The sequence below is a fragment of the Agelaius phoeniceus genome, chromosome 4 (genome assembly GCF_051311805.1).
Source record: "Agelaius phoeniceus isolate bAgePho1 chromosome 4, bAgePho1.hap1, whole genome shotgun sequence".
Lineage (NCBI taxonomy): Eukaryota > Metazoa > Chordata > Aves > Passeriformes > Icteridae > Agelaius > Agelaius phoeniceus.
The window spans coordinates 72,624,677-72,651,715 of NC_135268.1; the positions used below are offsets into that span (position 1 = coordinate 72,624,677).

General features: G+C 62.5%; 2 protein-coding genes across 2 annotated transcripts in view; one reads left to right on the forward strand and one right to left on the reverse strand.

The window, feature by feature from the left end:
- LOC129121026 (dedicator of cytokinesis protein 2-like) overlaps nt 1-27,039 on the reverse strand; it is a 52,595-nt gene that overhangs the window by 1,920 nt on the left and 23,636 nt on the right. The window contains exons 29-50 of the mRNA XM_054633880.2: nt 10,186-10,284; nt 9,990-10,084; nt 9,167-9,245; nt 8,972-9,072; nt 8,814-8,872; nt 8,548-8,696; nt 8,327-8,412; nt 7,512-7,668; nt 7,133-7,173; nt 6,903-6,993; nt 6,701-6,820; nt 6,118-6,207; nt 5,911-6,015; nt 5,121-5,262; nt 4,206-4,287; nt 4,028-4,112; nt 3,794-3,880; nt 2,179-2,355; nt 1,747-1,830; nt 1,530-1,667; nt 529-614; nt 9-147 (exon numbers count right to left, since the gene is read on the reverse strand). Of these exons, the coding sequence (XP_054489855.2) occupies nt 9-147; nt 529-614; nt 1,530-1,667; nt 1,747-1,830; nt 2,179-2,355; nt 3,794-3,880; nt 4,028-4,112; nt 4,206-4,287; nt 5,121-5,262; nt 5,911-6,015; nt 6,118-6,207; nt 6,701-6,820; nt 6,903-6,993; nt 7,133-7,173; nt 7,512-7,668; nt 8,327-8,412; nt 8,548-8,696; nt 8,814-8,872; nt 8,972-9,072; nt 9,167-9,245; nt 9,990-10,084; nt 10,186-10,284 (2,292 nt within the window). The remainder of the gene's footprint in view (nt 1-8; nt 148-528; nt 615-1,529; nt 1,668-1,746; nt 1,831-2,178; nt 2,356-3,793; nt 3,881-4,027; nt 4,113-4,205; nt 4,288-5,120; nt 5,263-5,910; nt 6,016-6,117; nt 6,208-6,700; nt 6,821-6,902; nt 6,994-7,132; nt 7,174-7,511; nt 7,669-8,326; nt 8,413-8,547; nt 8,697-8,813; nt 8,873-8,971; nt 9,073-9,166; nt 9,246-9,989; nt 10,085-10,185; nt 10,285-27,039) is intronic.
- Nucleotides 11,481-25,580, forward strand: LOC129121029 (uncharacterized). Its single transcript, XM_054633885.2, has 4 exons — nt 11,481-11,557; nt 19,255-21,050; nt 23,242-23,316; nt 25,148-25,580. The coding sequence occupies exons 2-4, from the start codon at nt 19,564-19,566 to the stop codon at nt 25,374-25,376; spliced, it is 1,791 nt and encodes a 596-aa protein (XP_054489860.2). The 5' UTR covers nt 11,481-11,557; nt 19,255-19,563; the 3' UTR covers nt 25,377-25,580.

The following is a 27,039-nucleotide window of genomic DNA, read 5'->3' on the forward strand; positions in this document are numbered from 1 at the left end:
AGCATCACCTTGGGCTCTGGCAGCTCCGAGATGGACTGGCGTGCGTCCTGCCGCCGGGACCCGAAGATGGCGCTGGCGCGGCTCTCCCTGCGCTCCTCGCTCTCAGAGGGCCGGCGAGCAGCCTTTGGGGTCGGGGGTGCCTCCGTGCTGTGGGGTGACTGGGAACAGTGAGGGACAGCAGGGGAAGGAGGAGCAGGGCTGTGCCATGGAGCAGCTGGAGCATCACTGGGAGCGGCTGCACTCGGGCATCAGCACCAGCCACAGCAGAGCTCAGCAGGGCAGGTGTGGGGGACAGGAATGGATGGCTCAGGTGACAGCAGGGCCCAGGTGAGCACATAGGGTGTCTCTCCTCCATGTCCCCCATAGGGATGGGCCACCTGGTGGTGACCTGGCAGGACAGAGCCCTGAGCTGCACTTGGCATAAAGGGAAGGTGGAAGAAAAGCAGCTGGGCCAGAGTGAGGCAGGCTCAGCAGGGAGGGCTGAGGGGGTGAGGGGGGATCACCAGCACTCCCCAGTGCAGCACTTGCCTGGCTCCAGCGTGGCTCAGCCGGTCCCAGTCAGGTACCCAGGCTATGGAGCGGGGGCGGCCGCTCCGCCGGTCCTCAAAGAACATCTGAGAGACACAGCAGGAGGGATGAGAGGGCAGAGCCTCCCCAGCCCTTCCCTGGCTCAGCCAGGACCATCAGTGCCCTCTCTGACCAGGGCAGGCAGGGCAGGCAGGGACCCTGAGGTCCCCCATGGCCCGTGGCAGATGTTTCGGTGTGTTTTTATACTTTGTAATAGTTTTGGTTTTGTATCCTCATATTTTTTCCCAAATTGTTTACCCCAGATTGTACCCCCTCCCTTTACCTGTGTAATCCCTTTCCTTTGATGAGATCATCCCCAAATCCCCACCCTGGCTCTCCTCCCTGACTCCCACCCCTTCTTCTCTCTGGGATCCCAGTCCCTCTCCTCTCTGGAATTCATCTCCTCTCCTCCCTGAATGCCAGCTCCTTTCCTCTCTGGGATCCCAGCCCCTTTCCTCTCTGGGATCCATCTCCTGTCCTCTCTGGGATCCCACTCCCTCTCCTCCCATGTGATCCCAATTAATACCAAGCCAAGTGCTTCTCTGATGGGAGCAAACCAGTGCTGGGCACTGTGGCACCTCCAAACCCTTCCTGCTGTGTTCTCCCCCCCGCCATCCCCATCCCAATCCTCAGCATCCCATCCCCTCCTTCCGGAAGCTTCAGTCCAGGACGCTGAGTGATTTCCCAGAGGCCAGGGGTCAACCCCCCAAGTATTTCTCCATACCCTGTCCTAAATATCCATTCCCCACTATCCATCCCTTAGGGTCACTTACTGGTTAGTAAAATACTATTTACTTTAGGTTTCCACCTCCCTTTAAACGTAACCTTGGCTCTCACTAGGAGGCTCCCGAGGTGCAGGGCCCAGTGCTCCTTACCCTGTTCCTGCCCCATCTGTGGCCTCACCCAGCTGCCCCACATCTGCCTTGGTTTGCCCAGGGCAGTGCCCACCCCGTGGCACTCACCATCTCTCGCACCCCGTACTCAGCCTCCACCTTGGCCCGCAGCTGCTCGAAGCACTGCTCCATGCGCTCGTGGAAGGGCCGCAGGTCCTCTGGCACCTTCTGCCCGTGGATCCGGATGCCCTCTGCCAGCAGGGGGATCTGTGGGACAACGGGGACTCGTGGGGCTCCCTGGCACTGCTGCCAGCTGGCCCTGCCAGAGGGATGCTGCACCTGGTACCTGCCAAGCGATCAGGTCCTTCAGCTTCTCGATCTTCCCTGCGTCCTCTGGGTGCTCCTGCATGTAGAGCTCCTGGAAAAAAGCCTGAAAAGACCTTCCTCAGTCCCACTGCCAGGCTGGCCAGGCTGCACACAGGCTGGGGATGGCACCCCCTTTCCTTTGGGATCCATCTCCTCTCCTCCTGAATCCCAGCTCCTCTTCCTCTCTGGGATCCATCTCCTCTCTGGGATCCCATCCCCTCTCCTCCCATGTGATCCCAGTTAATACCAACCCAGGTGCTTCTCTGATGGGATCACACCAGTGCTGGGCACTGTGGCATCCCCAAACCCTTCCTGCTGTGTCCTCCCCATCCCAATCCTCATCCCAAGGCTCCCCACAGTGCCAGTCCTGGCTATGCCCAGCTGGCCCTGACACAGCCTCTGCATTCCTCACCTTCTCATACTTGGTGAAGCCACCCATGACTGCAGGGTCCACGATGCCATTGAGCAGCATGGACAGAGGGTTGATGGGCAGGCTGGGGTCATTCTGGTGCCTGTTGATCTCACTCATGATTTTCTCATTGGTTTTCATCATGGTCTCAATGGCGTTTTCCAGCGGGGAGATGATGATCTGTGTGCAGGGAGGGGTCAAGGCTGGCAGGGTGGGCTCTCCCCAGCCCGGCAGGAGGGACCCCTGGGGCTGCACATCTCACCCTAGAAAGGCCCTCAGACCCCTGGGGCTGCACACCTCACCCCAGAAAGCCCCTCAGACCCCTGGGGCTGCACATCTCACCCCAGGAAGCCCCTCAGACCCCTGGCAGTGCCTGGGGCTGAGTGAGAGCTCCTGGGGATGTGCTGGCCATGCTGGTCCCAGCACAGAGTCACCCCATGGGCACTGTGAGGCTGCAGGAGACCTGGGGAACCACTGGTGTCACTTTGGGGGTGCAGCTGTGCCACACTGGGCTGGCAGGACATGGCACCATGGCAGACACACATGCAGCACTCATGCAGCTGTACATCCTGGTGCCTGCAGCACCCTGTGACAGCCCAGCCAGGGCACCTTGTGACAGCCCAGCCAGGGCACCCTGTGACAGGCACCAGGACATCCTGTGACAGCCACCAGGACACCCTGTGACAGCCCAGCCAGGGCACCTTGTGACAGCCACCAGGACACCCTGTGACAGCCCCACCAGGGCACCCTGTGACAGCCCAGCAGAGCACCCTGTGACAGCCCAGCCAGGGCACCCTGTGACAGCCCAGCCAGGACATCCTGTGACAACCCATGGCACCCTGTGACAGCCCATCAGGACACCCTGTGACAGCCACCAGGGCACCCTGTGACAGCCCAGCCAGGGCACCCTGTGACAGCCCAGCCAGGGCACCCTGTGACAGCCACCAGGGCACCCTGTGACAGCCACCAGGGCTCCCTGTGACAGCCCAGCCAGGGTACCCTGTGACAGCCCCACCAGGACACCCTGTGACAGGGCACCCTGTGACAGCCACCAGGACATCCTGTGACAACCCATGGCACCCTGTGACAGCCACCAGGGCACCCTGTGACAGCCCCACCAGGACACCCTGTGACAGCCACCAGGACATCCTGTGACAGCCCAGCCAGGGCACCCTGTGACAGCCCAGCCAGGACATCCTGTGACAGCCACCAGGGCACCCTGTGACAGCCCCACCAGGGCACCCTGTGACAGCCCCACCAGGGCTCCCTGTGAGAGCCACCAGGACATCCTGTGACAACCCATGGCACCCTGTGACAGCCACCAGGACATCCTGTGACAGCCACCAGGACATCCTGTGACAACCCATGGCATCCTGTGACAGCCACCAGGACACCCTGTGACAGCCACACCAGGGCACATCACATCTCCACTGCTGTCGCTCCTGAGACTCCCTGGATGTTGGCCAAGCACCTCTGTCAGAGAACAAAGCCCACACCCTGTCCCTGCTGCCCACAGAGCATGGCACAGGCAGGACACCTTCCCCATCCCCAGCTTGAGCTCCTGGCAGGGCTGGAGCATCCCCCAGGGTCCTGGAGAGCCCCCCAGGCCCCTCCTCACCGTTTCAGTGGAGGTGACAACGAACCAGCGCAGGATGCCAGGCAGGGGATAGGCTGTCCTGAAGGTTGTCCTCTCAATCCACATGTTCTGTGGCAAGAGCAGCAGTCACTCCCCACCCTTCTCCCATCAGCCCTGGCTGCCCCATGGCATGGGGGGCTCCCACCTCCATGGGCACAGGACCAGGGACCCTGAGGTCCTTGCAGGACCCCCCCAGCTGAGGGTCCTGGAACTCACAGCAAATTCATTGTCGGGATCGCTCGGGCCTCTCTTGAAAGGCCGTGAGTAGCTGAACCTCTGGATGTGGTTGGCTTTGTAGAAGCTGTGGGGAGGGAAGGGACAGAAATGAGAGAGGACCCCCAGTGTGTCCCACCACCCCCAGGGAGCAGAGCAGGGGCTCTGTGTGGGCCCTCACTTGGTGATCTGCTCCGGGATGCTGCGGCCCTTGAGCCGGACCTTGGCTTCCTCCGCCGGCTGCACGGTGAAGCACTGGATGTCTGAGGGAGTGAAGGAGCACAGGAACACTGTGCAGGGCAGGGCTGCTGGGGACAGGGCTCCAGAGCCCTCCAGGGTGAGCCCCAGGGGGACAGAGAGGCATTTAAGGGATTCCCACAAGGAGAGGGATGGACAGAGACCGAGCCACGCTCCCAGCTGTCACTGACACGTTTTCTGAAAAACACCTTTGCTGGGATTTCCCCCCTGAGAAGCTGAGAAACCTCAGAAAAGAAATGTAAACAAGAATTATCTGATGGCTGTGGGATGTGGTCTGGAGATGCTTTACCAACAGGTGCATCTTGGATTGGTCTCATGTGGATTGTTTCTACTTGATGACCAATCGTGGTCCAGCTGTGTCGGGACTCTGGTCAGTCACAAGATTTTATTATTCATTCCTTTCTAGCTTTTTGATGTCTTTTTTCTCTTTCTTTAGTATAGTTTTAGTATAGCATTTATAATATAACATAATATGACATAACATAATATAACATTCCTATTATATTAATATAATATAATAGTAATATAATAGTAATATTATGTTATATTACATTACAGAAGTGTATATATAATACAATATAAATGTAAATATTATATTATATTATATTTACATTTATACTATATTATACATACACTTGTGTAATGTAATACAACATAATAATACTATTATATTATATATATTATATTATATTATATTATATTGTATTGTATTGTATTATATTATATTATATTATATTAGCCTTCTGAAACATGGAGTCAAATTCTCATCTCTTCCCTTGCCCTGGGGACCCTCAAACACCACCACCCTCATGCCTGTCCCTGTGCACACAGAGGATACACTGCCCTGGGGAGTCTGTGATGTCCTGGCCAGGGGGGGATGTGCTCTTCAGCTTCTCAGCATTGGGGAAGGGGCTCAGCAGCTGCATCTCAAAGTCCTCACGCCGCTCGTACTCCTTGCCCCGGTAGATGAAGATCTTGTTCTGCAGGGCAGGAAGGTGACAGCTCATCCCTGTGCCACAGAGCAGGGCCAGCAAGCCCCAGAGCACTGGGATGCTGTGATGAGACACCCCCCATCTGGGAAAAAATATCACCCCAAACCCAGGAACTAGAAGAAAAATGAAAGAAGGCACATGGAGAATCAGGATTGGTGCCAGCCAAGAAATGTCACTAAGGACAAATCCTCTGTGACAAATTTGGTGGCTTCTACAAGGGAATGGCAGCATGGGTGGGGATGGAGGGAGAGTGACTGGACTTGTGCAAACCATCTGACCCTGGGATGTCCCCTGGATGGGACAGATGCTGGGTGAGGAACAGGCTGGATGGTGACACTCAGAGAGTTGTGGTGCTCAGCTCCACGTCCAGGTGCACACCAGTGAGGAGTGGGGCTCCTTGGCTATGGAGGTGGCAGCTGTGGATGCTCCCTGGCTATGGAGGTGGCACCTGTGGATGGTCCCCGGCTATGGAGGTGGCAGCTGTGGATGGTCCCCAGCTATGGAGGTGGCAGCTGTGGATGGTCCCTGCCTATGGAGGTGGCAGCTGTGGATGGTCCCTGCCTATGGAGGTGGCAGCTGTGGATGGTCCCTGCCTATGGAGGTGGCAGCTCTGGAGCTGCTCCTGGCTCTGCTTACCCTGAGGAAGGTGGGGAAGCCCTGCCCGTAGTACCCCACGGCAAAGTAATCTGGGCTGGGCCGCAGCACCTTCAGGATCTTCTCATAGAACTTGGCTTCTCGCTGCTGCAGAGGAGAGGGGCAGGATGAGGGCAGGAGGGGGCCCTGCAGACCCCCCATTCCCCCCTGCCTGGCTGAGCAGCACCCCCAGCCCAGCCAGGCACCCACCAGGATGTCACTCAGCATCTCGTAGTCGAACACGTGGCTCTCGTACTGCTCTGCCAGCTCCTTGCAGATGTGGATGGCTTCCTCCCACATCTGGAGGAGAGAGAGGGGCCAGGACAGGGCCCCCCAGTGCAGGGTGAACTGGGGAAGGGGGCACCAGGGGCTTCCAGCAGGGACCAGCTGCACCCCGGGCCCCTGTGAGGAGGGGGAGAGGGCTCTCCTGTGAGGACTGGTGGGCAGCAGAAGAACTTGGCCTCCTACCATCCCCAGCCCTGGAGCCCCCAGCTGACCCCATCAAGCCTTTGTCCAGAGATGTCCAAGCTTCTGACCCAGGCTGGGATGGGACAGCATGGGACAGGGATGGGATGAGGGACAGTGGCTGTGGGGTGAACCATCCAGACTCACTGCAGGGCAGCTCCAGCCCTTCTGCAGCAATGGGGAGTGAGGGGCTGTGCTGAGAATGGGATCTGGGAGCATGAAACAGGGTGAAATTGGTGGCAAGGGGGCCAGGCTTGCCCTAAGCCAGTCCAGCTCCCTCCAGCTTTGGGGTTTCAGAGGCTGCAGGGTCTGTAGGGGCCACACTCACCTTGCCCTGGTCGAAGTATTCGATGATCTGGTTGTACAGAGCCTCCTTCAGCTGGCGCTGAGTGTGCAGGTGGAGCCCGTGTGGGCCTGGCACAGGGGCTGCATTCGACTCCTCTGACCACTGCACGAGGGATTGGGGACCTGTCACACCAAGGCCACGGGGCTGCCCCCTCCTCCCAGCCCCCCCAGCCCCCCGTGCCCACCGTGAGCAGCCGGGCGTGCAGCAGCAGCGTGTAGGCTCCCTCCGTGTAGTTCTCGTAGCTGATGTGCAGGTCCTTCAGCTTGTACAGGTACCTGGGGGTGACAGAGCCACGTGTGGGGGGTGACAGCACCATCACCCTGCCCCTCAGGCCGCCCTGCCAAGCCCATCCCTCTGGGAATGGCCAGGAGCCCCCAGCCCAGGTGCTGCAGGGCATCCCAGGGCTGTGCTCACCTGATGTACATGGCCTGGCGGTCGATCTCCTTGTAGAAGTTCTGTGGAAAGGCAGATGAGGCTGTTTGAGTGGCCCCAGGGATGGCACATGCCACTGCCCCTCACACTGCCACCCTCTGGGTCACAGTGCTGCCAGGACTGTCCCCACGCAGGGATGGTCATGGCCCACACAGCTGCACATCCCAAGAGATGCCAGCTCTGGCACCACATGCACCTCCTCTCTGCTGTGCCAGGGGCACCCTGGGGACTTGGGGAGATGCAGGGACAAGCCCTGGGGACCTGGGGGAGCACGGGAACAAGCCCTGGTTGCCCCAGAGAACTGGGGCATGGGATGAGCCCTGCCAGCCTCAGGGAGCTGGAGCAGGGCACAGGTGCTCACCAGGAGGTTGACGGTGCAGCTCATGCTGTAGGTCTTGTTCTCGTCATTCATGACAGCCCTGTAGTCCAGGAGCCGCTCCAGGAGCTCACTCACCAGCCTCACAAAGTCCTCTCCAGGCTTGGCCAGCTCGGGGTGGCTCTGGCAGCAGCTCAGCAGGCTGGGGAAGAGAGGGGGGCACAGGTCCCACTGCCCAGCCAGCTCTGCTGTGCTCCCATCACTGCCCTGCCCAGCAGCAAAGGGCAGGGACACGGCCTAGGCAGAGCAGGGGCATCATCTGGGGCAGGGGTGACTCCTGGGGCAGAGATAACACCTGGGACAGGGGCATCACCTCAGGCAGGGGTAACTCATGGTCTGAGATAACACCTGGGGCAGGGGCAATTCCTGGGGCAGGGGCAATTCCTGGGGCAGGGGGGACTCCTGGGGCTGAGATACACCTGGGGCAGGGGTAACACCTGGGGCAGTGGCATCACCTGAGGCAGAGGTAGCTCCTGGGGCAAAGATGTCACCTGGGGCAGTGGCATCACTTATGGCATAATTCCTTATTAATTACCCTTTAATATCACTTAAGGGTAATTCCTGGGGCAGAGGTGTCACCAGGGACAGGAGCATCACCTGCAGCAGAGGTAGCACCTGGGGCAGGCTGGCTGGGCCAGCAGAGATGTGCAGGGGGCACACGGTGGTGCTCAGGCTCTCTCCTCGCTGGTCCCTTTCCCCCGGCACACTCCGGGCCAGGGCACAGCGTGAGGAGCAGTGGGACGGCAGGGAATGGTGACAGCAAAGAGGAGAAGGTGGCAGGGATGTCACTGCACACTCACATGCTCTTGAAAAGCTGCATGTACTGCTCGTCCCCCCGGCCGCCCTCCACCTCGCTGTCCAGCCTGCGCAGGATCTCATCCTCAAACTGCAAAGCGGACGGAGATGGGCTGAGCTTGGAGCAGCCCCTCCCCAGAGGCCATCCCGAAGAGAAGGCTCCAGACCACGCCACTCCCCTGCCGTGGGTGGTTCCCAGCCCATCCCAGCCCACCCCGGGCCTCACCCGGCTGAAGGTGCCGCTGAGGCGGTGCTCGCACAGCATCATGTCGAAGAAGATGGGGATGGTGGATTTGCGCAGCTCCAGCTCCGGCACCAGCGTCATCTCCAGGATGGGACCCACCATGCCCGGGATGAACTCGATCTTGCGCTGGCCTGGGAGGACAGGGAGGGCTGAGAGGGCAGATCCACGCCCAAAGCAGCAAAACCCCGCTCGCCACACCCACTCTGGGCACGGAGAGCCAAAATCCATCCCTGCGCAGCGTGGCTCACCGAGGCTGTACCACATGTCCCGGATGGATGCTCCGATGGTGGCTCTCATGTCCCCGTACCTGCGGGGACAAAGGGCACTCAGCATCGCTCTGCAGCCCCGGCTGTGCCCAGCCCAGCTGGCTCATCCCAAAATCCCTGTCGCCGAGGTAGGGACTCACTTGGCCAGGATACTGTTGCGTTTGGCCGGGGAGAAGTTCTCCAGCTGCAGCGAGTCCTGGGTGAGGAAAGCCACGGCCAGGTGGAAATAATTGTTCCAAAGCTGCGGTGGAAGCAGAGGGATGGATGAGTGCCAGGCTGGGTGGCACAGTGGGGTCTGCTCCTGACCCCCCTGGACTGAGGCAGTGCCCACCCACCTGCAGCTCGAAGTCGCTGTTGCTCAGGAACATCTCGGTTAAGGTGGTGGCAAAGTGGTTGATGGCACGCAGGAACTCCCTGGGGACAGTGAGCACTGGCACTGAGTGAGGGCAGCACCAGCGTGCCCAGCCTGCTGTGCCCACCACCATCACACAGAGGGGGGAGGTCCTTTCTGCCCCCCAAACACTGTCCAGCACCCAGCCCTGCATGCCCAGAGTCCACCTGCCCCGCTGCCACCATGATATTTCCTGAAAAATCCTCTTTGCCCAGCATTTTCTCCTGGGAGGCTGAAAGGCCTCAGAGAGGAATGAAAACAATAATTATCTGATTGCTGCTCCTGTGTTTGCTGCTTTGGAATGTGGCTTGGACATTGTTTACACCAACAGGTGAATGTTTGATTGGTTTCGTGTGAATTGTTTTTTCTTAATGGCCAATCACGGCCAGCTGTGCCAGACTCTGAGTCAGTCACAGGTTTTTATTCTTCATTCTTGTTAAGCCTTCTGATGTACCCTTTCTTTAGTATAGTTTTAGTATAGCATTAATATAATTATAATATGGTAATATAGTATAATATAGTATTAATATAATATGATATAATATAGTATTACTATGATGTAATATAATATAATATAATATAATATAATATAATATAATATAATATAATATAATATAATAATAAATATATCAGCCTTCTTAGAACAAGGAGTCAAATTCTCATCTCTCACCTCGTCCTGGGGACCCTCACAAACACCACACCCCACAGCACCCCAGGTGCTCACAGCCACCCCAGCCTCCCCCTGTGGTCCCTCCCCAGCCTCTCACCGGTTCTGCACCATGTTCATCACCACCCAGTCACCAGGATACACCGTCTTCCCAATCAGGTCCTTGAAAAGGATAAAAGTCTCCATGAGGAAGTCCTGCAAGGGAGGGAGAGAGGTCAGGAGCCGTGCTGGGCTGCAGTGCCCTCCGGAGGATGCTGTGAGGGAGGCGCTGGTGCCAGGGGCCCTGTTGCACTCACCATCAGCTCAGGCCGGGAGGGAAACGCCTGGATGTAGGTGCTGTAGTGGTCCTTGTCCATCTGGCTCAGGATGGTGGCCATGCAGGCCACGTAGTGGCTCTGGGGGACAGGAGCTGCTCAGGCCCTGCTGGGTCCTGCAGCTCCAGTCAGTTCATAACCCACAGCCCCAGCTGCCCTGGGCTCTGTTCACCTCCATCCTCCTCTTCCCCAGCTCCCTTCTCCTGGCCCCTTCATGTGTATCCCACTGCAGGGATGGGAGGGCTCCTGCACGCACCACGATGCCAGGGGGATGCAGGTGTAATTACAGAGTGGTGCTGAAGCACCTCTGTCATTTCTTAGAGATCATTTAAGGCCATCTGTGAGTGTAAAGGCATTTTGAAAGTGGCAAGCAGGTTCCTTCTGCAGTGTCTCCAGTGCAGGGTCCCAAACTCAGCCCTTGGCTCCACTCCAGGAGGCTCCAGCTTTGCAGCAGGACAAGTGGAGTGTGCACGAGCAGGACGATGCCCAAAAGCTGTCCCAGAGACACTCCCAAGGCTGGAAACTGCGGGAAAGGGCAGCAATTCCTGGGCTAAGAGCATGGTCTGGCATGCTCAGGGGCAGTGATGGCCCTGCCGTGCCCCGGTGGCACTGATGGAGCTTCGAGGGTGGCTTCAGGTGCCAACCCATGCCCAGAGAGTGCCGTGCTCGAGCCCTGCGAGGGCAGCACCGGGCTCTGGGCACCGCGGCTGCCCTTCCATCCCTGGCGGCTCGGGCACTGCCGGAGCTCCCTCCTGGATTCCAGCGGAGCATTCCCGCACTGCCATTTCCCCATGGCAGCCCCAGGCCAAGCACAGCACACCCAAGCGGAGCGTTCGGGGAGGGGTGGGACCGCTGCTGGTGACCGAGGGCTCCAGCCTCGCACCACCGGCCCGGGGGCAGGCCCGGCATCTCCCCGGGATGGGGCGGAGCCCACCGAGGGCTGCCGCGGGTGAGCAACGAGCGCCCACGGCCAGCCCGCCCCGGTTGCGAGGGGTTTTCCGTCTCTACGAGGGAATTCCAGGGAATTCTCTTGTGCAAAGCAAACCCCAAAATCTCCCGCTCCTCCGGGAATCCGTGTGGCGCCTCAGCCCCGCGGCCGCCCCGCTCAGCAGCACCGGGGGCGCACCGGGGGCACAACGGGGACCCGCGGGACCGGGGCGCGCCGCCGCCGCCGCCGCCCCGCCCGGTGCCGGGACCGCGACTCCTCCCGGGCTCCGGGGCTCGGCTCCCGGGCGCGCCCCCCATGCCGGGGCTCCGCCCCCCGCCCCGCTCCGCCCCGCCCCGCCCCGCCGAGCCCCGCGCCCGCCGCTGCCGGACCCGCGCCGCCGCCGCCGCCGCTGCCGCCGAGCACCAGGTACCGGGCGGGATGGGGAGGAGGCTCGGCCGGGGAGCGGGGCGGCGGCCGGACCGGGTGCTGCGGGCATCGGCCCTGCGGCCGGTACCGGGACCCCGGGCGGCCCCGCGGCCGGGGCGTGCGAACCCCGGGCCAGGAGCGGCGACGCGGTGCGGGGAGCCCCGAAACCGGGACTGCGCGGCGGTGCGGAGACCCCGGGGACGCGGGAGCGGTGCGGGGACCCTCGGCCCGCGGGATGCGCGGGGGCCGGCGGGGCCGGGGCGAGGAGCCGAGCTGGGCTGGCGAGGGGGATCCTCGGTGTCCCCGGATCCCCGCGGGTCGCGGCACCTCCCTGTCCTCCCCTCTTTGCTCCCGGCGAGCAGGAGCTGCCCGGGGAACTGCGGGAGGCACGGGGACGGTGGCACCGCGCACCGAGCATCCCCACGGCGGGCACCGTGCGCCGAGCACCCCGCACCGAGCCCCCTACGCCGGGCACCCCGCACCGAGGGTGCCCAGCCGGTGGCCACCGGCGACCGTGGCGGGGGTCTCTGGGGGACACAGCCGTGCCGGAACGGTGGCACGGTGCGTAGCCTATGGAGGAGCATCTGGGGTGGGAGCTGCCGTGTTAGAGGGGCCGAAGACCCCCACGTTGCTCCGCGCTGCCGCAGCCTCGCCCTGTCCGCCCCGGCCCGTGGTCCCCGCGCTGCTGGGGGCCCCCGGGCGGGCTCATCTCCGCTCCCCCTCGTTCGGAACGCGTCCGTCAGCCGGGGCTGTGCGGGTGACACACGCACACGCAGATCCAGGGATGTCACTTTCGGTACCGCGCGCCGCGGTGACGCCGGCCGGGGCTGGAGGGATTCAGCCCACGTTGCTCCCGGCAGCTCCGCGCCCAAGGCCTTGCGTCCGCCGGAGCGAGCCCCGGGCAGTCCCGCGGAATGGGGGTGCTCCGGTCCCTCATGGGGTGCTCCGGTCCCCATCCTCCCCGCGGGAACGCGCACAAACCCCGCCGGAGCCGCGGCTGCCGAGGGCGGTGCGGGAGAGGGGCCGAGGTCTCCGCGGAGCCGCTTTGGTGCCGGGAGCACGAGGTGGACACGAATGAGTAACCAGCGGGCCCCGGCTGTGCCAGCGCGGGGACATACGGGGACATCGGTGTCAGCTGCTCGCTCCGAGGGGCACGGCGTGCCCAGGGCCAGCAGCGAGCTCCGGGCTCGGGAATGAACCCCTGGGCACAGCCGCGGCGCCGGGGGACGCGGGGACCGCCGGCTGCGCTGCCTCCCCCGGTGCTGCCCGAGGAGCGGGGCCGGGAGCGGCGGGGGGGACCCTCGGCTGGGGATGGCACCTCCGGCCCTTCCCTGTGCCCCCTCTCCGCAGGGAGCGTTGGTCCTTCCGGCGCGCTCGGAGGAGCGGGGTGGATTTGGTGGCAGGAGCTCCTTTGGACTGAGGTTGTCTTCTTTACAAATGATAATTATTGTAATTGCTTAATAGCATGGTGGCATCCAGAGGCCACAGATAATGAGCGGGTCTATTCCTGTCCCTGCTAACAACACTCCTCCGGTCCTACCCAGCGCCGCGGGCTGAGCCTGCCTCCCCTGTTTGCTGAGCTGCTCCGTATGGTCCGGGCTGTTCCGTGGTGGGGAAACTGAGGCACGAGGCGGAGGAGAACACCCGCTAATTCCCAAATTCCCCCGGTAGCCAGTGTTGTCTAAAGCGCACGGAGATAAAGGGGGCCGGGCTGCTCGATGGCATTGAGAATGCACTTAAAGGCAGGGATTTGTATTCTGGAAGGACGTTGTCCGTGCTGGGAGCTGCAGCTGCAGAGGCTGTGCTGCTGCTGGCTGCTGCCACCGTGGCTGGGGGCTGCCCCAGGGCTCCCTGCTGCACCCAGGACCGAGCCCCCCGAGCCTGGACCGGGGTGTGCAGGGGCAGCTGGGGCAGTGCAGGAACTGCTGGGCGGTGGAGCCTTCCCAGCTTTTTCCAGAAGTGTGCTCTGGGGACAGTTGGTGGCTTTCTGATGCCATTTCTGGCCTGCGAGGGAGCCCACGGAGCCTTTGTCACCCAGGGTCCCCTGGCCCAGGGATTGCTCTGCACGCTGGGGCAGGGGGGCTCCAGATGGGTGCCCAAACCCTTCTCCAGAGCTGAGACATCCTCCCTGCAGAGCACAGGGCTGTGGGGGTCTGCATTTGAGCTGGGTCTCCTGCGCCAAAAGTCTCTGGGCCGTGTCCCACTTCCCTTGTCCTGTCCCTGCTGCAGGATCAGCCCGTGCTGGAGATGCCAACAGAGCCCTGGGGTTTGGTGCTGGCCACCAGCCGAGCTCTCTGGGCTGGATCTCCATCACAAGCATCTTCCCAGGTCCGTGCAGCCACGAGGGCGAGGAGGAGGAGGAGGATGGTGTTGCCCAAAGCCCATTCAGTGGGAAGGAAGCAGGGTGTTCTTCCTCCCGGGGTGGTCTCTCCTGCCAGCAGCAGCTCCAGGGCTGCTTGCCTGCTCCTCCTTCCCTGGATGAGCCCAGGGAAGCCTCGGGACACAGAACAAACTCCTCCTGAGCTGCTCCCCCAGGCAGGTCACTCTACCTCTTCATGTCTCATTAAAGCAGCGATAGCAAAGCTCCCCTGCCTGGCAGAGAGATGGGAACGCCAGCAGGTAGCACAGTGAGCAGAGCCACCACTGCCATGACAGCCCTGTTAGCATCCACGGGAGACACAGGAATCATTTGGCTTCTGCAGCTTCTGAAGGCTCGTGCAGAGCCTTTGTGCTCCATCTCCCTGCCCGTGCGCGGCTCCATCTGCAGCAGCAGCGCATCCACAGCAGAGGGGAGCGATGGCAGCAGGGCTGGTGACCTCAGCGTGCCAGGAGGATGTCACTGCTCCCTCCCCAGCCCGCGGGATCCCCTCCATGCCACCAGGGGCATGAGCCATGGCACGTGTGGCCAGGCCAGCCGGGAGCCCCAGACAGGAGCCTGTGGGGTGGCCGTGGGTGCTGGTGCCATGGGGAGGTGGGTGCTGGGGGCCCCCTGGCCAGGCTGGGTGCCAGAGCCTCCTCCTGAGCCCCGTGGCTGGGAGAGTGACTGATGTTCCCTCAGAGCACTCCAGCCAGTGACCTACATAGGGATGAGTGCGGAGCCCTCGCTCCTGTGAGCCACCGCTGGTGCTGGGACCCACGTGCCTGTGCCACTCCCAGCACCCCTGGGCAATGCTCAGGCAGGGCTGAGGGGCACAGCCACCCCTGGCACAGCCCTGGTGGCAGGGACAACTCCTGTGTCCTCAGCCAGGCCAGCCCAGGGCTCCTGGGGGAGACACAGCGACGCTCGAGCAGAGCCTGGAGCGCTGCTGAGAGGGAGGGGGCCAGCACTGCGAGGTCCTTCAGGGACATGGAGAGCTGGCCTTGGGGACAGGAGCTGAGCTGGACTCAGAGAGCACTGGGAATGTGCCTGGAGAAGGGGTTTCTCCCTGCTGGGGGCTGTGAGGGCTGAGCACAGGAGGGAGAAGAGCGGCTTGAGCGGAAGCGCTCGGTTGGCACGAGTACAGTGGGATGGAAACGGGTGTGATTCAGTGCCTGCAGGAAATGAGAAGGGCTGGGAGGCTCCCAGCAGCCGGGTTCTGGAAGAGCCTCCAAGAAGAGAAGCATGAGGGCAGGGCATGAGCTGGCTTCGTGGTGGAGCTTCCTCAGCGAGGAAGCAGATTTGGGGTGTGCAAGCTGCCCCAGGAGCTGCTCCAAGTCCTCCATCCTCGAGTCCCACGCATGCTCTGATCCGAGAACAAACGCCTCGAGTCCTCCCAGAGCCAAGGCAGGATTAGGCTCTGCTCTGATGTGTCACGAGCCTGGTTCCTGCCCCTCCAGAACTCATCCTCCAGTGCTGCCCCAGTCCACAACCAGCAGCACCTCTGTCCCCTCTGCAGATCAGGAAAATCAGACATGCTGCCCCACAAAGGCACTACCTTGCCAGCAGAGCTGGGTCATTCACTCCTCTCCTCTGTGGTTCCAGGAGAACCTGACTTCCTCCCTCATAAATCTCATCTCCTGGCTTCCTGTGTCCTGAGGAGAAGATTTATGTGTCTGCCTCGTTTTTCCCTCTTCCACGGCATTACCAGCAAGGGTGAAGGAGAGGATAGGTGGAGAAAGGGCTGAAGCTGCCAGGTAACTTTACAGTCAGGGCAGTGAGAAGCAGGGCTCTGACCTCTGAGGGCAGCCCTGCAGCATCACAGATGTGTCCCACGATGTCCTCTGCAAACCCAGCAGGTTTAGTGCCTCTTATTCACAAAATCCACCACCCATGGTGGCCAGAGAAACCCAGTGCTGGGGCTCTCGGAGGGGTGTCCATGAGAAGAGATTCCTGATGTTTCCTCAGCTCCTGGGGTCACTCAGCAGAGGAGAGATCATTCCCAAGCGTGTGAGCATCCAGCAGAGCTCGTGGCATGTCACAGTGGCATCACCTGCTTTCACCTGTACATCCCCCATGTGATTTGCTGTCTCACTTTATACATGTGCCTGGGTTTCCCATAGGAACCAGAGAAGAAAACCACTCAGACCTTAAAAAATTACTGAGATGGAGGGTCCACCATTGTGCAAAACCTTTCCAAGCTGTTCCTGTGCCAGCTGGCCTCACTTTTTAAGGAAGTTGCTTCTCTGACATGCCAACATGCATTTCCAGCTGCCATGAACAGAGCTTGGAGCTGCCACTCAGAGCCCCATCCGGCACATTCTGTGCTCCATGCCCCCTGCCTTCCTCTGAACCGGCCTTTTTCCTTCCTTGCTCTTCATTTTCTCCCCTTTCCTCAGTTTCCCTCTGTGCTCAGGGCCGTGGGATGGTTACGAGCAGAGACGTGCTGCTGAGCTGCTTTTAACCCACTTCAAGCGTGCCACTTTGCTTTTGGGATCATCCTGCTTTCTTCATCGAAATGTCAAATGCCTCACAGAAATCCGAGTGTGCTCTGCCGAGGCTTTTACCTCCCCTGACCAAACTTGGAACCTCATCAAGCCCGGCAGCAGCAAATGGGTTTGATGAGCCGTGCTCTGCTCAGCCCCGCGCTGCCTGGCGTGGCTGCCTCACGCTGCCCTCCTTCAAAGGGGATTAGTCAGGCACCAAGCCCATCCCCTGGGCGGTTCCAGCCCACCTGCATCCCCCAGATCACCGCGCAGGGCTCTGGGGCTCCCTGTCCCACCCACTGGGCTCTCCTGAGGTCGCTGTGCAATGACGAGTCCAAGGAGGATCCTGGTGTCCAGCAGAGTGGAGCAAACGGGCTCCTGCTTTGGCTTCAGGTTTCTCCTGGAGGGAGGAGTGACCACAGCTCTGGGGTCCTGTTGGAGTAGACCCCAGAAGGGGCTGTGGTGGGCTCAGGACCTTGGAGGGGCTCCAGCAGCCCCAGGATTGAGGTGCTGGGCACCATTGCCCAGTCAATGGGCTTGAGAGTGGCTGGGAAGTGCTGGGTGCCAGCACTTCCTGAGTGCTGAGATGTCCTTTGGAGCCAGCAGCAGAGTTCCCCGGGTTCAGGGACAGCCCGGGAGGGTCCATCAGACCCTAGATTGGACCATCCTGACCCCCCCCCACAGCGGGGCTCGTTATCCATGCTCGGGGATGCCGGTGTGCTGCAAACAGCGCCCGAGCGGGGCACTAAACCCAAGCACGGCACGGAGGAGAAAACGCAGGGATGCGTGGGAGGGTCCTGGCGCGGCTCTTTGACATCCTCGCAAGTGTTCCCAAACGGAGTTGCTCCATGTATAATTTATAGGCTTCCCTTTGTCCTTGTGGCTCGTCTCTGATCTGCCGGCGGTTCGGGAAGGCCGAGGGTGCTCCGGCGAGGCCCCGCTGAGTGACAGCGCCGCGTTTGCTGCGTCGGCAGGGGACCGGCCCCGTCCCACGCTGCGGCAGCCACGGCTCGCCCCGGGCCCCGGCGCAGCATCACAGGGGCTGCTCCTGCTTTTAAACCGTGCCAGCCGCGCTCCTGCCCCGTGCCCGGCGCTCAGAGCCCTTCCCAGCACCCATCGAGGACCCTCTGGAGCAGCCTGGCACACTCGGGCTCCTCTGGACTCCAGATGTGGCCAGCGGCTCCCTGTGCCCTCCCTCGTTGCCCTTTGCTGCCGGGCACGCCAAGCTCTGGCACAGGGACAGAGGTCACCCCACGTCCGTGACGGGGCTTCAAGGGTGGCTCAAATATCGCGGATATCGCGACAGGCGGTGCCCAGGCCAGCGTGGGTGCCCCGGGCCGGGAGGGATGAAGCGAGGACGGGCGCCTCTGGCTGCAGCCCCAGCCAGCTCGCTCCTCCAGCTCGCTGCTCCGCCTGTTGCTGTCCATACTAACGAGCAGCCCCATCCCGTCCCTCGTCTCGTCCTGCCTCGCAGACATCTCCGGGTGTCTGGGCACGGCTCCAAGCTCGGGCGGCGCGTGGAGCAGCATCCCGACGAACCCGGAGCGGGGCGTGCGGGGCCGGGGTGGGCGCGGGGAGGGCTCGGAGACCCCCGGCTCCGCTGGGGCAGCGCTCACCGCCGGCCTGGGCAGCGCTGGAAGTTTGGCCGTGCCGGCGCTGGGGACTCCGGGCTGCTCTGCTGAGTCAGCGCTTCGTGCCAGCAGGAACAAGGCAAGACAGGGAGGGGACCGGGGGAGGGGGGTGTCTGAGCCGTGTGTCCGTCCGCAGTGAGGGCAGGGAGGCTGCGGAGACAGCGAGGCTCCTGCCTGGGCTGTGCTCTGGGGATGGGGGACACGGGACACGGTGTGGTGCGACAAAGCTGAACCGCTGCTCGCTGCGGCTGGAATCTCTGGTTTTGGCTGCGGCCCAAAAGGAGCCGACGGCCTCCCCTGCAGCCCCGGGACGTCCCGGCTGGGCTCCCGGTGTGCCCCGTGCTCCTGGTGCCCGGGCAGTGTGAGGGGCCGGCGGGGCTGGGTGCTGGGGGAACGGCAGGGACGGGGCAGCAGAGGGGTTCCCCTTGCAGCTGTGGGGAGCGGGAGCCCTGCAGGGCCGTGCGGGGACAATGGCAGGGACAGGGACAACGGCAGGGAGGCAATCCCTGGGTGCAATCCCCCCTGTGACCCCGGGTCCTGCCCCCGTGCCGCCTGTGAAGCGCTGCTGGAGTCAGTGACATCCCCCGGCCTCACTGAAGGTTCTCCCTCCTGCTCGTCCCCATGTGCCTGAAGTGGCTCCGTGTCCCCAAGCCACTGTCTCGCCACTGCTCACAGAGCTGGTCCCACATGCCTGCAGCCCAGCCAGCACCTCTGGTGCCCAGTCTGGTCACGACCACCCGTGACACGTCCCCTGTGTCACCCTGGCCATGCCCCAGGCAGGATGGGGACCCCATGCCCATCCCGCCATGTCCCGTGCTGGATGGGTGCCCCATGCCTTGCCCATCCCCGCAGAGCTGGAGCCCGTGCCCAGCTCGCGTCCGTCTGTCCGTCCCTCACGGACAGCAGCCCCTTGCCCTGGCCCCTGCCCTGCCCTCCCGCACACGAGGCACCAGCCCTGGCGAGGCAGAGCTATTTTTAACAGCCGCTTCTGCTTGATTTGAGCTGTGAACTCGGAACGTGTTTATGCTAAAGGGCTTTCTTTTCCCTTCTCCCTTTGTGCTGAGGAGGCAGCGCCGCAGATCAAAGCCTGTCTCTTCGCGTTTGCTGATGGTGGGCTGGGGGGGAGCCGAGCCGGGAGAGGCCGGCACTTCCACGGGGACACTCGTGTCCTCGGGGGCCGCGGTGGCGTGGCCGGCTCTGACGCACCTCTCTTTGTCCCCGCAGGTCCGGGAGCCATGGGCGGGCACGGCGGGCACCGGGCGGCCCGCAGCGGGCGGCGCTGAGCCCGGGCGGCCGCGGCGGGACCATGAGCGGCTGCGGGCGCCGGCGGGGAGCGGCGGAGCCGGGCTCGGCCGTCGGGGCGGCGCGCCGGGGGCTGTAGGGCCGGGCGGCGGGCAGCGATGCCCTGCGGCCCCTCGCCCACCTCCCGCCCAGCATCCCCCGTCCGTGGCGGCGCGGGATGAGGCTGCCCGCCGGCCCAGCAGCTCCGGGGAACGGCCGCAGCCCAGGGCTCCGGCCCCGCGGCCCTGAGCCATGGTCAGCCGTGAGCCCGTGCCCGGCCCGGCCCCCGCCGGCGAGGGCGGCCAGGAGAAAGCCATGACGGTGCGCTCGGTGCTGCTCAACCGCGACTCGCCCGACATCGAGAGCCGCCTCAAGCGCCGGCGCAACCGCACGCAGCAGGTCCGCTTCAAGGACCTGGTGGAGGCCGGCGCGGGGCGGGCGGACAGTCCCGGGCCCGCGGCCGGTCCCGGCCACAACACCCCACGTGCCTCGCCGCCCCCCAGGGACCCCCCTGAGCCGGCGGCTCTCCGTGCCTCGCGGCGCAGCTGGCCCCAGGCGCAGCCGGGCTCGCTGACGCTGCCCATGCCCAGGAAGGCGTGCATGAGCACCGCCATCCAGACCTCCCCCAGCCTCCAGAAGCCCTTCCCGGCCCCCCAGCCCCGCAGCAAGAGCGTCTGCGATGTGGCGGAGGATGCGCTACCGCCCGCCGCGGCGAGCGCCCGGTGCCCGGCAGCGGCCGTGCCCACCGTGCCCGGCTGGGCCGTGCCCCCGCGGGCCCCCGGCGGCCTCCCCGGCCACGATCGCACCGCTGCCCTCGCCCAGCACGCCAAGGCGCGCCGCACCCCGCCGCCGCCACCACCCAGGGACCCCCCTCCCCCTTACCAGGGCACTGCCGGGTGCCCCGCTGCCCGCTGCGCCCCTCCGGTGCAAAGCTGCACCCCCGAGCCCTGCCCGCCACCCCCAGCCTGCGCCCAGCTCCGCGGGAGCCCCCGGGGCAGCCAGGGGGTCACCCCACGCCCGGCCTCCGTGCCCTGCGGCCAGCCCCGGCCGCCCGCCGAGCACCGGGGGCTCGGCCGGAGCGACTCGGAGCGGAGCCTGCCCTGCGGCCGCGCCCCGTGCCAGCCCTCGCCGCAGCGGCGGCAGCCCGTCCCCGCCACGGACACCCAGGGCCCCCTCCGGCAGCCACCTCAGGGCACCCCCCCGCGGGACCCCTCGGCCCCCCAGCACCAGCTCTGCGCCGCCATTTGGGGGGGGCCCTGCTGCGCCTCGCCAGCCCCCGTCCCACCGGCCCCACCGGGCTGGCACGGCTCGGACAAGACACCGGCCACCCCCGGCACCTGCAGCCGGCTCCGTGCCGCCCAAGCCGGGCACGGCTGGGCAGGACCCGAGGGGCCCGGGGAGCCGCCACCCACGGCCCCACAGGGCCCCAGCGTGGGGACACGAGCGGAGCCGCCCCGGCACGGCCAGCCCCGCCCTGCCGCTGAGCAGCCCGAGACGCTGCACCACGTCCAGGACCTTCTGCAGCTGGTGGTGGTGGCCAAGGGGCCCGTGGGACCACCAGCGAGGGCTGAGGACGCCCGGACATCTCAGGGAGAGGGCCCCCGGGGGCCCGGGGAGCAGGGGGACCTGCATTCCCAGCTGCAGTCCCTGGAAGGGGTGCTGGAGACCAGCCAGCAAACCATCCGGGTGCTGCTGGACGTCATCCAGGACCTGGAGAAGAAGGAGGCGCAGCGGGATGGGTGAGTAGGAGGGGACAGAGTGGGGGGAGCTGTGGGGACAATGCCCCAAGGCCTGGGGATGGAGGATGGGGGACCCTGACAGAGATTTGGATGCTGCTGCTGCCTCCTGAAGCACTGAGAAACTCAGAGCTGCTGTCCATGTGCTCGTGGCTCCAGGTTTTGCTGAGAGGCCTCATGTGCCCAGCGATGGGGATGAGGGGGTGCTGGGTTCCTGCCTGGCTCTGCTGATTTCTCCATTGGTCACTGGGAGCAGGGATCTAGAATGTCACATCCCAACAGCAGGCTTAGCCAGGCACCCCATCCCTGCCCCGTCCCTGGAGGTCCCTTTGGCACAAATCCATGGCCGGTGCCCCCATGGATGATGGGTTTGGCTGCATCCCAGGGAGGTGCTCAGCACCCCCATCCTGCCCTGCCCAGGGCCTGCTCCCAGGGGCAGGGAGTTGCCCAGGCCTGCATTCCTTGGCCTCCCAGGCAGATTTGCCAGGTGGAGGAAGGTGAGGAAGGTGTTCTAGGTCAGCCCACCATGGCCTGAAGCTGAAATGGTCCAAACTCATCTCCCACAAGGGCAACCAATAAAACCCTAAGAGATGCCAGGCCTGGCATCCTCCTGTAAAATCTCTGGGGCTTGTTCCTGATGCCCAGATCCATCCATTAAATCAGATGGTTTTGGCTGTGAGTAAAGCACAGGGAACATTGTCCCCATTGCCCCTGTCCCACCCCTGGAGCGCTGCCAGTGGAGAGAGACCCCTCAAGGGTCTGGGACACCTTAATTAGGACCTCAACTCCATTTACTGTTACAGTCAAACAAGCAAACAGGACACCCAGAGATAGGAAATCCAGGGATAGGAAATCACCCCAAACATTATCCTGGTGTCCTTGTGCTGCAGAACAGCAGAGCCTCGTTTGCCACAGGTCAGATCCCAGGTGCTCACTGCACACCAGAGCAGAACCACCAGCCCTGAGACATCCTGGCACCGACCACCAGCAACATCCCACCAAAAATTATACATATAAAACATGAAAGAGTATCCCAGGATGAGCTCTCCCAGCAGAGGGGGGCTGTTGTACAACGCCAGAGCTGCAGGCACACACACATTTACGTACCACACATATATATATATATATATGTATAAAGGGCCTCATGATCTAATTCAGGTGCTGGCAGAATAAATTCCCATTGCAATGTGTAATTTGGTGCATTCACAGACCCAGTTTCTGAGGGCTGAGAACAACCGTGGTCAAGGTCGAGTAACAGGAGGAAGATTTCAATGAGGAAATGTGATGTGGATGTGGGACATGTCCTGTCAGCTGTGCCCCCAAAATCCACAGCCCTGAAGGGGCCCCAAAGGGACCAAAAGCATTCACAGGGCTCCTTTTGGGCAGAGCAGAATGAGCAGGGACCAGCAGTGCTGGGGTGCAGGAGGACCCCAGTACAGCCATTGGGATCAGGGTGTCTCAGGGTTGGGGTCTGGCACCAGCAGCAGTGAGATGTGGGGTGAAGACCCCTTCTGTGGACAGGGGGGAGGATGCAGCAGCATGAGCTCAGCCTGGGCAGGAATCAGCTTAATCCAAGCCCTGTGCACCTTCCTGGAGGAGGAGAAGGATGCTCTGGTAGAAAAACATCAAAAAGATAAATTCCGAGTCTGGCGTAGGCTGGAGATGAGTCTGGAGCATCTCCTGTGCCCATCTGCCAGGGCACGGCTGTGCCAGGGCAGCACCACGTGCCTGGTGCTCCCTCCATGGCACCACGTGTGGGGAGAGGTGTGGGGAGCCTTGGGATGCTGAGGACTGGGATGGGGATGGGAGGGGAGGACACAGCAGGAAGGGTTTGGGGATGCCACAGTGCCCAGCAATGGTGTGATCCCATCAGAGAAGCACCTGGGTTGGTATTAATTGGGATCACATGGGAGGAGAGGGGATGGATCCCAGAGGGGAAAGGGGGTGGCATTCAGGAGGAGAGGAGATGGATCCCAGAGGGGAAAGGGGGTAGCATTCAGGAGGGGGGATCCCAGAGAGGAAGAGGAGCTCAGATTCAGGAGAAGATACAGGGAGAAGAGGGTCTGAATGCCAGGGAGAAAAGGAGCTGGGATCCAGAGAGGAGAGTCCTGGCTTCTGGGGTGGGACAGGGGCAGCAGAGGACTCGGGCAGACGCAGAGCAGGGCCCCAGGCTCACGGCACATCTCTGTCACAGGCGCCACTCGTACCGGACCGGGCAGGACATCGCCAACTGCGGGACCTGCCGGGACTGTGCCTGCATCATCTACAGGTGAGGGCCCGAGCCCTGAGCCCTGAGCTCTGAGCACCCCCTGGGCTCTGCTTCCCTGCACTCCCAGACCTCTCCCCTGGCTGTGAGGCAGCAGGGAGGGTGACAGCCAAACCCACACCTCCTGTCCCCGTGTTGGGGGCACCACGCACAGAGCACTTTTGGGCTGGGTCTGTCCCTCCCTCCCTCCCTGCAGATCAGGATCAGCCAGGGTGATCTCCATGGAGGAGCAGCATCTGGAAGGGGCTGCTCTAGCACCATGGCAGAGCATTTCTCTCCTGTAGCAGCAATCTATCGGGGAAGCCTCGCTAGTGGCTGCTGCGTGGGCTCGCTCCAAATCCAGCCTGCATCCTGTTGTCCCTGTGCCAGCTCTGCACAGATGCTGCAGATGGGCTCCTGCCCCTCACTATGGTTTGGGAACACAGGGCCTGGGCTCTGCTCCCCAGCACTGGCTCTGGGCCAGGGTGTGGAATCCCCTCCCTCTGCTGCACTCTCTCCTCAGATCCCAGCTGAGGTGTGGGAAAAGGCATCCCATGCCCTCCCAGCGTTGTCTTTGGGGGAAATGGGAGGCTTGCAGTTTTGTTAAAGCTTTCTGCCCTTCCAGGCACCCCTGGGTGTCCTTCTGTCCCTCTGGCTGTCCCCTCTGCAGTGCAGGTGGCTGGCCAGGTGTGTCCCCATTTGCTGTTAATTAGGGGATGCTGATGCTGTTAGCGTTGGGATGTGTAGGACACGGTGAGCTGGTCCCAAGCCGTGCTCTGTGGTGCCTGATCACCGTGGTGCACCTGTGCCACTGCCCTGCCATGCTCTGTGAGCACTGGGCCCCCTCCTTGGGGCACCTCAGGCTGGGGGTGCCTGCCTGGGGTTCCCTCGTGTCCCTGTGCTCAGTGGCGGTGCTGCCTCAGCGCTCCTGCTCCCCACACTTGCTCCACACTCCCCTGCCGTAGCTCTTGGAGGACTTCAGGCTAATTGGGCCTGACGAGCCTGTCTCCAGGCACCATGGCAGCAGCACAGATGTCACATCTGGGGGAGGTGGCTCCCCAGAATGGCCTCTGGGGACTCACTGTGGCTTTCGCTGCCACCCACGGGATGAGGAGAGGCTCTGGGGGGACACAGGGTGAGGGAGCAGGGGCAGCACCCCCAGCACCAGACCCCAGGGATGGCCCATGGAGGGATCAGACCTGCCCGGCCCTGTCCCACCTCAGGCTCCCACAGCAGGGCCATCCCCTCCCTGTGTCACTGCAGGGGAGTTGAGGCTGCTCCCTGCTCTGCCCCCCTCGCCCTGTTCTCTAGAAATGCCCGGGACACTCCTTGTCCTCGCCAGGGGAGGTGACAGGAGGTGACAGGAGGTGACAGGAGGTGTCAGCACGCCGTGGGGGGGGGCTCGTGGGGCGCTCCCCGTGTGCGGGGTGGCAGCGCCACGTGGTCGTTCCCGGGCACACTCGGTGTCACCTCGCTGATGCGATGGGACGTGGCTGGTGCGAGGAGATTGACGCGTTCTCCGCCCGAGGGAACAGCGCAGCACGAGGCTGCCGGCAGCCAGCCCGCACCACAGGGAGCTGCGGGGACACCGGGGGACACCGGGGGCTGCGGGGACACCGGGGGCTGGGGGACAGCGGGGACACCGGGGCTGCGGGGACACCGGGGGCTGGGGGACATTGAATTCCCCGGGGGCTGTGCTGGGGACACTGAGCGCCCCGGGGGCTGGTTTGGGGACACGGGGGCTGTGTTGGGGACACTGAGCTGCCCGAGGATGGTGTTTGGGGGCTGTGGCAGATGGGGGGGTGCGACAAGGGGATGCCACGCTGCCCTCTGACACGGTCCCCGCGTGCCACAGCGTGGAGCACGATTTCCGACAGCAGGAAGGTCGCTTCCAGCGGGTGCTGAGCCACATCGAGGGCGACGCGGGGCCGAGCTCCCCCCCGACGGCGCTGGGGGCGGCGGGGGTGGCGCTGGGGGCGGCGGGGACCCCCTCACCGCCCAGGCAGGAGCCGTCGCCCGTGTCGAGGCTGCCGGCAAAGCTGGACGTGAAGAAATCGCGGCGCAAATGCTTCTGGTTCCTGTGAGCCCGGAGCGCGGGGGCGCCGTCCCAGCACTGAGCCCCTGCCCACCTCTCCTCCCTCCCTCGGTAGGGTTTGGGTAGCACCAGCTTTTCTATTTTTAACCATTCCGTTGAACGCGGGGAGCTCGGGTGTGTGGAAACGGCGAGGGGAGCAGCGGCTGTATTTAAGGAGAATTCAATAAATTCCAAGGAGACGCTATTTTTGTTACATCCTCTCTCGCCTGTGCGCTTCTGTTCTGGAGGAGGATGAGAATGAGGAGGGGGCAGCTGTTTTCCCTGGATTTCCCTCTGTTTGGGGTTCCCTGAGGTGCTCCAGACTCAAATCAGTGCCCAGCCCTGCACCCCACAGCGGGGGCTGCTCAGCCCATCCCTCCCATTGCTTCCTGCAGGTTAACTGGGAACACCGAGGGTTTCCACTGGGCAGAGACAGTGGGGAACGGTCTCTGTGAGGCTCTGGTCTGGAGAGAGGAGATCTGTCCCCAAAACCCCCGGGTGGAAGGGTAGGGTGGGCAGGGGTCTCATGGGTGGGGAAGATGCTGATGACAGAAATGAGGAGCTCAAATATCCCAGCCCCTGTGGGGCTGCCACGGCAGGGAAAACTCAGCATCCCAGAGCAGCAGGGGGTGCCTGAGCACACCCCGAGGAGTGCCTGTAGTGGGAGCAGCCACAGCCTCCCCAGCAGGGCCACCACTCCAGGAAGGAAGGAAAGGGGACATGACCCAGCCTCCTGCAAAGGCACTGGCCACACCGAGCAGCTGCTGGAGCCACAGAGGGGAACAGAGGGTGGCAGGAGGGGCCACAGCTCTCCAGCTGGTGCCCACAGGGTTAAACCCCACCCCTTGTGCCAGGGACACCCCGGGGGCTGCAGCTGGGACAGTGGCCAGGGGCACAACTCCATTCTTGCCCAGCAGCCACAGGATGGATGGATGATGGATGGATGGATGGATGATGGATGGATGGATGGATGGATGGATGGATGGATGGATGGAAGGAGGATGGATGGATGGATGGATGGATGGATGGATGGATGGATGATGGATGGATGGATGGATGGATGGATGATGGATGGATGGAAGGAGGATGGATGGATGGATGGATGATGGATGGATGGATGATGGATGATGGATGGATGGATGGATGGATGGATGGATGGATGGATGGATGGATGATGGATGGTTGGATGATGGAGGGATGATGGAGGGATGGATGGATGGATGATGGAGGGATGGATGGATGATGGATGGATGGATGGATGGATGGATGGATGGATGGATGGATGGATGGATGATGGATGATGGATGGATGGATGATGGATGGATGGATGGATGATGGATGGATGGATGGATGGATGGATGGATGGATGATGGATGGATGATGGATGGATGGATGGATGATGGATGGATGAATGATGGAAGGATGGTTGGATGGATGATGGATGGATGGATGATGGAGGGATGATGGAGGGATGGATGGATGATGGATGGATGGATGGATGGATGATGGATGGATGGATGATGGATGGATGATGGATGGATGGATGGATGATGGATGGATGATGGATGGATGGATGGATGATGGAGGAATGGATGGATGGATGCATGATGGATGATGGATGATGGATGGATGGATGATGGATGGATGGATGGATGGATGGATGGATGATGGAT

Bases quoted from the DNA above. Each gene is read 5' to 3' on its own strand.
- LOC129121029 (XM_054633885.2), top strand. From the start codon at position 19,564: ATGGTCAGCCGTGAGCCCGTGCCCGGCCCGGCCCCCGCCGGCGAGGGC. The intron at 21,051-23,241 runs GTGAGTAGGAGG...TCTCTGTCACAG, and splicing joins AAGGAGGCGCAGCGGGATGG to GCGCCACTCGTACCGGACCG. The intron at 23,317-25,147 runs GTGAGGGCCCGA...CGCGTGCCACAG, and splicing joins TGTGCCTGCATCATCTACAG to CGTGGAGCACGATTTCCGAC.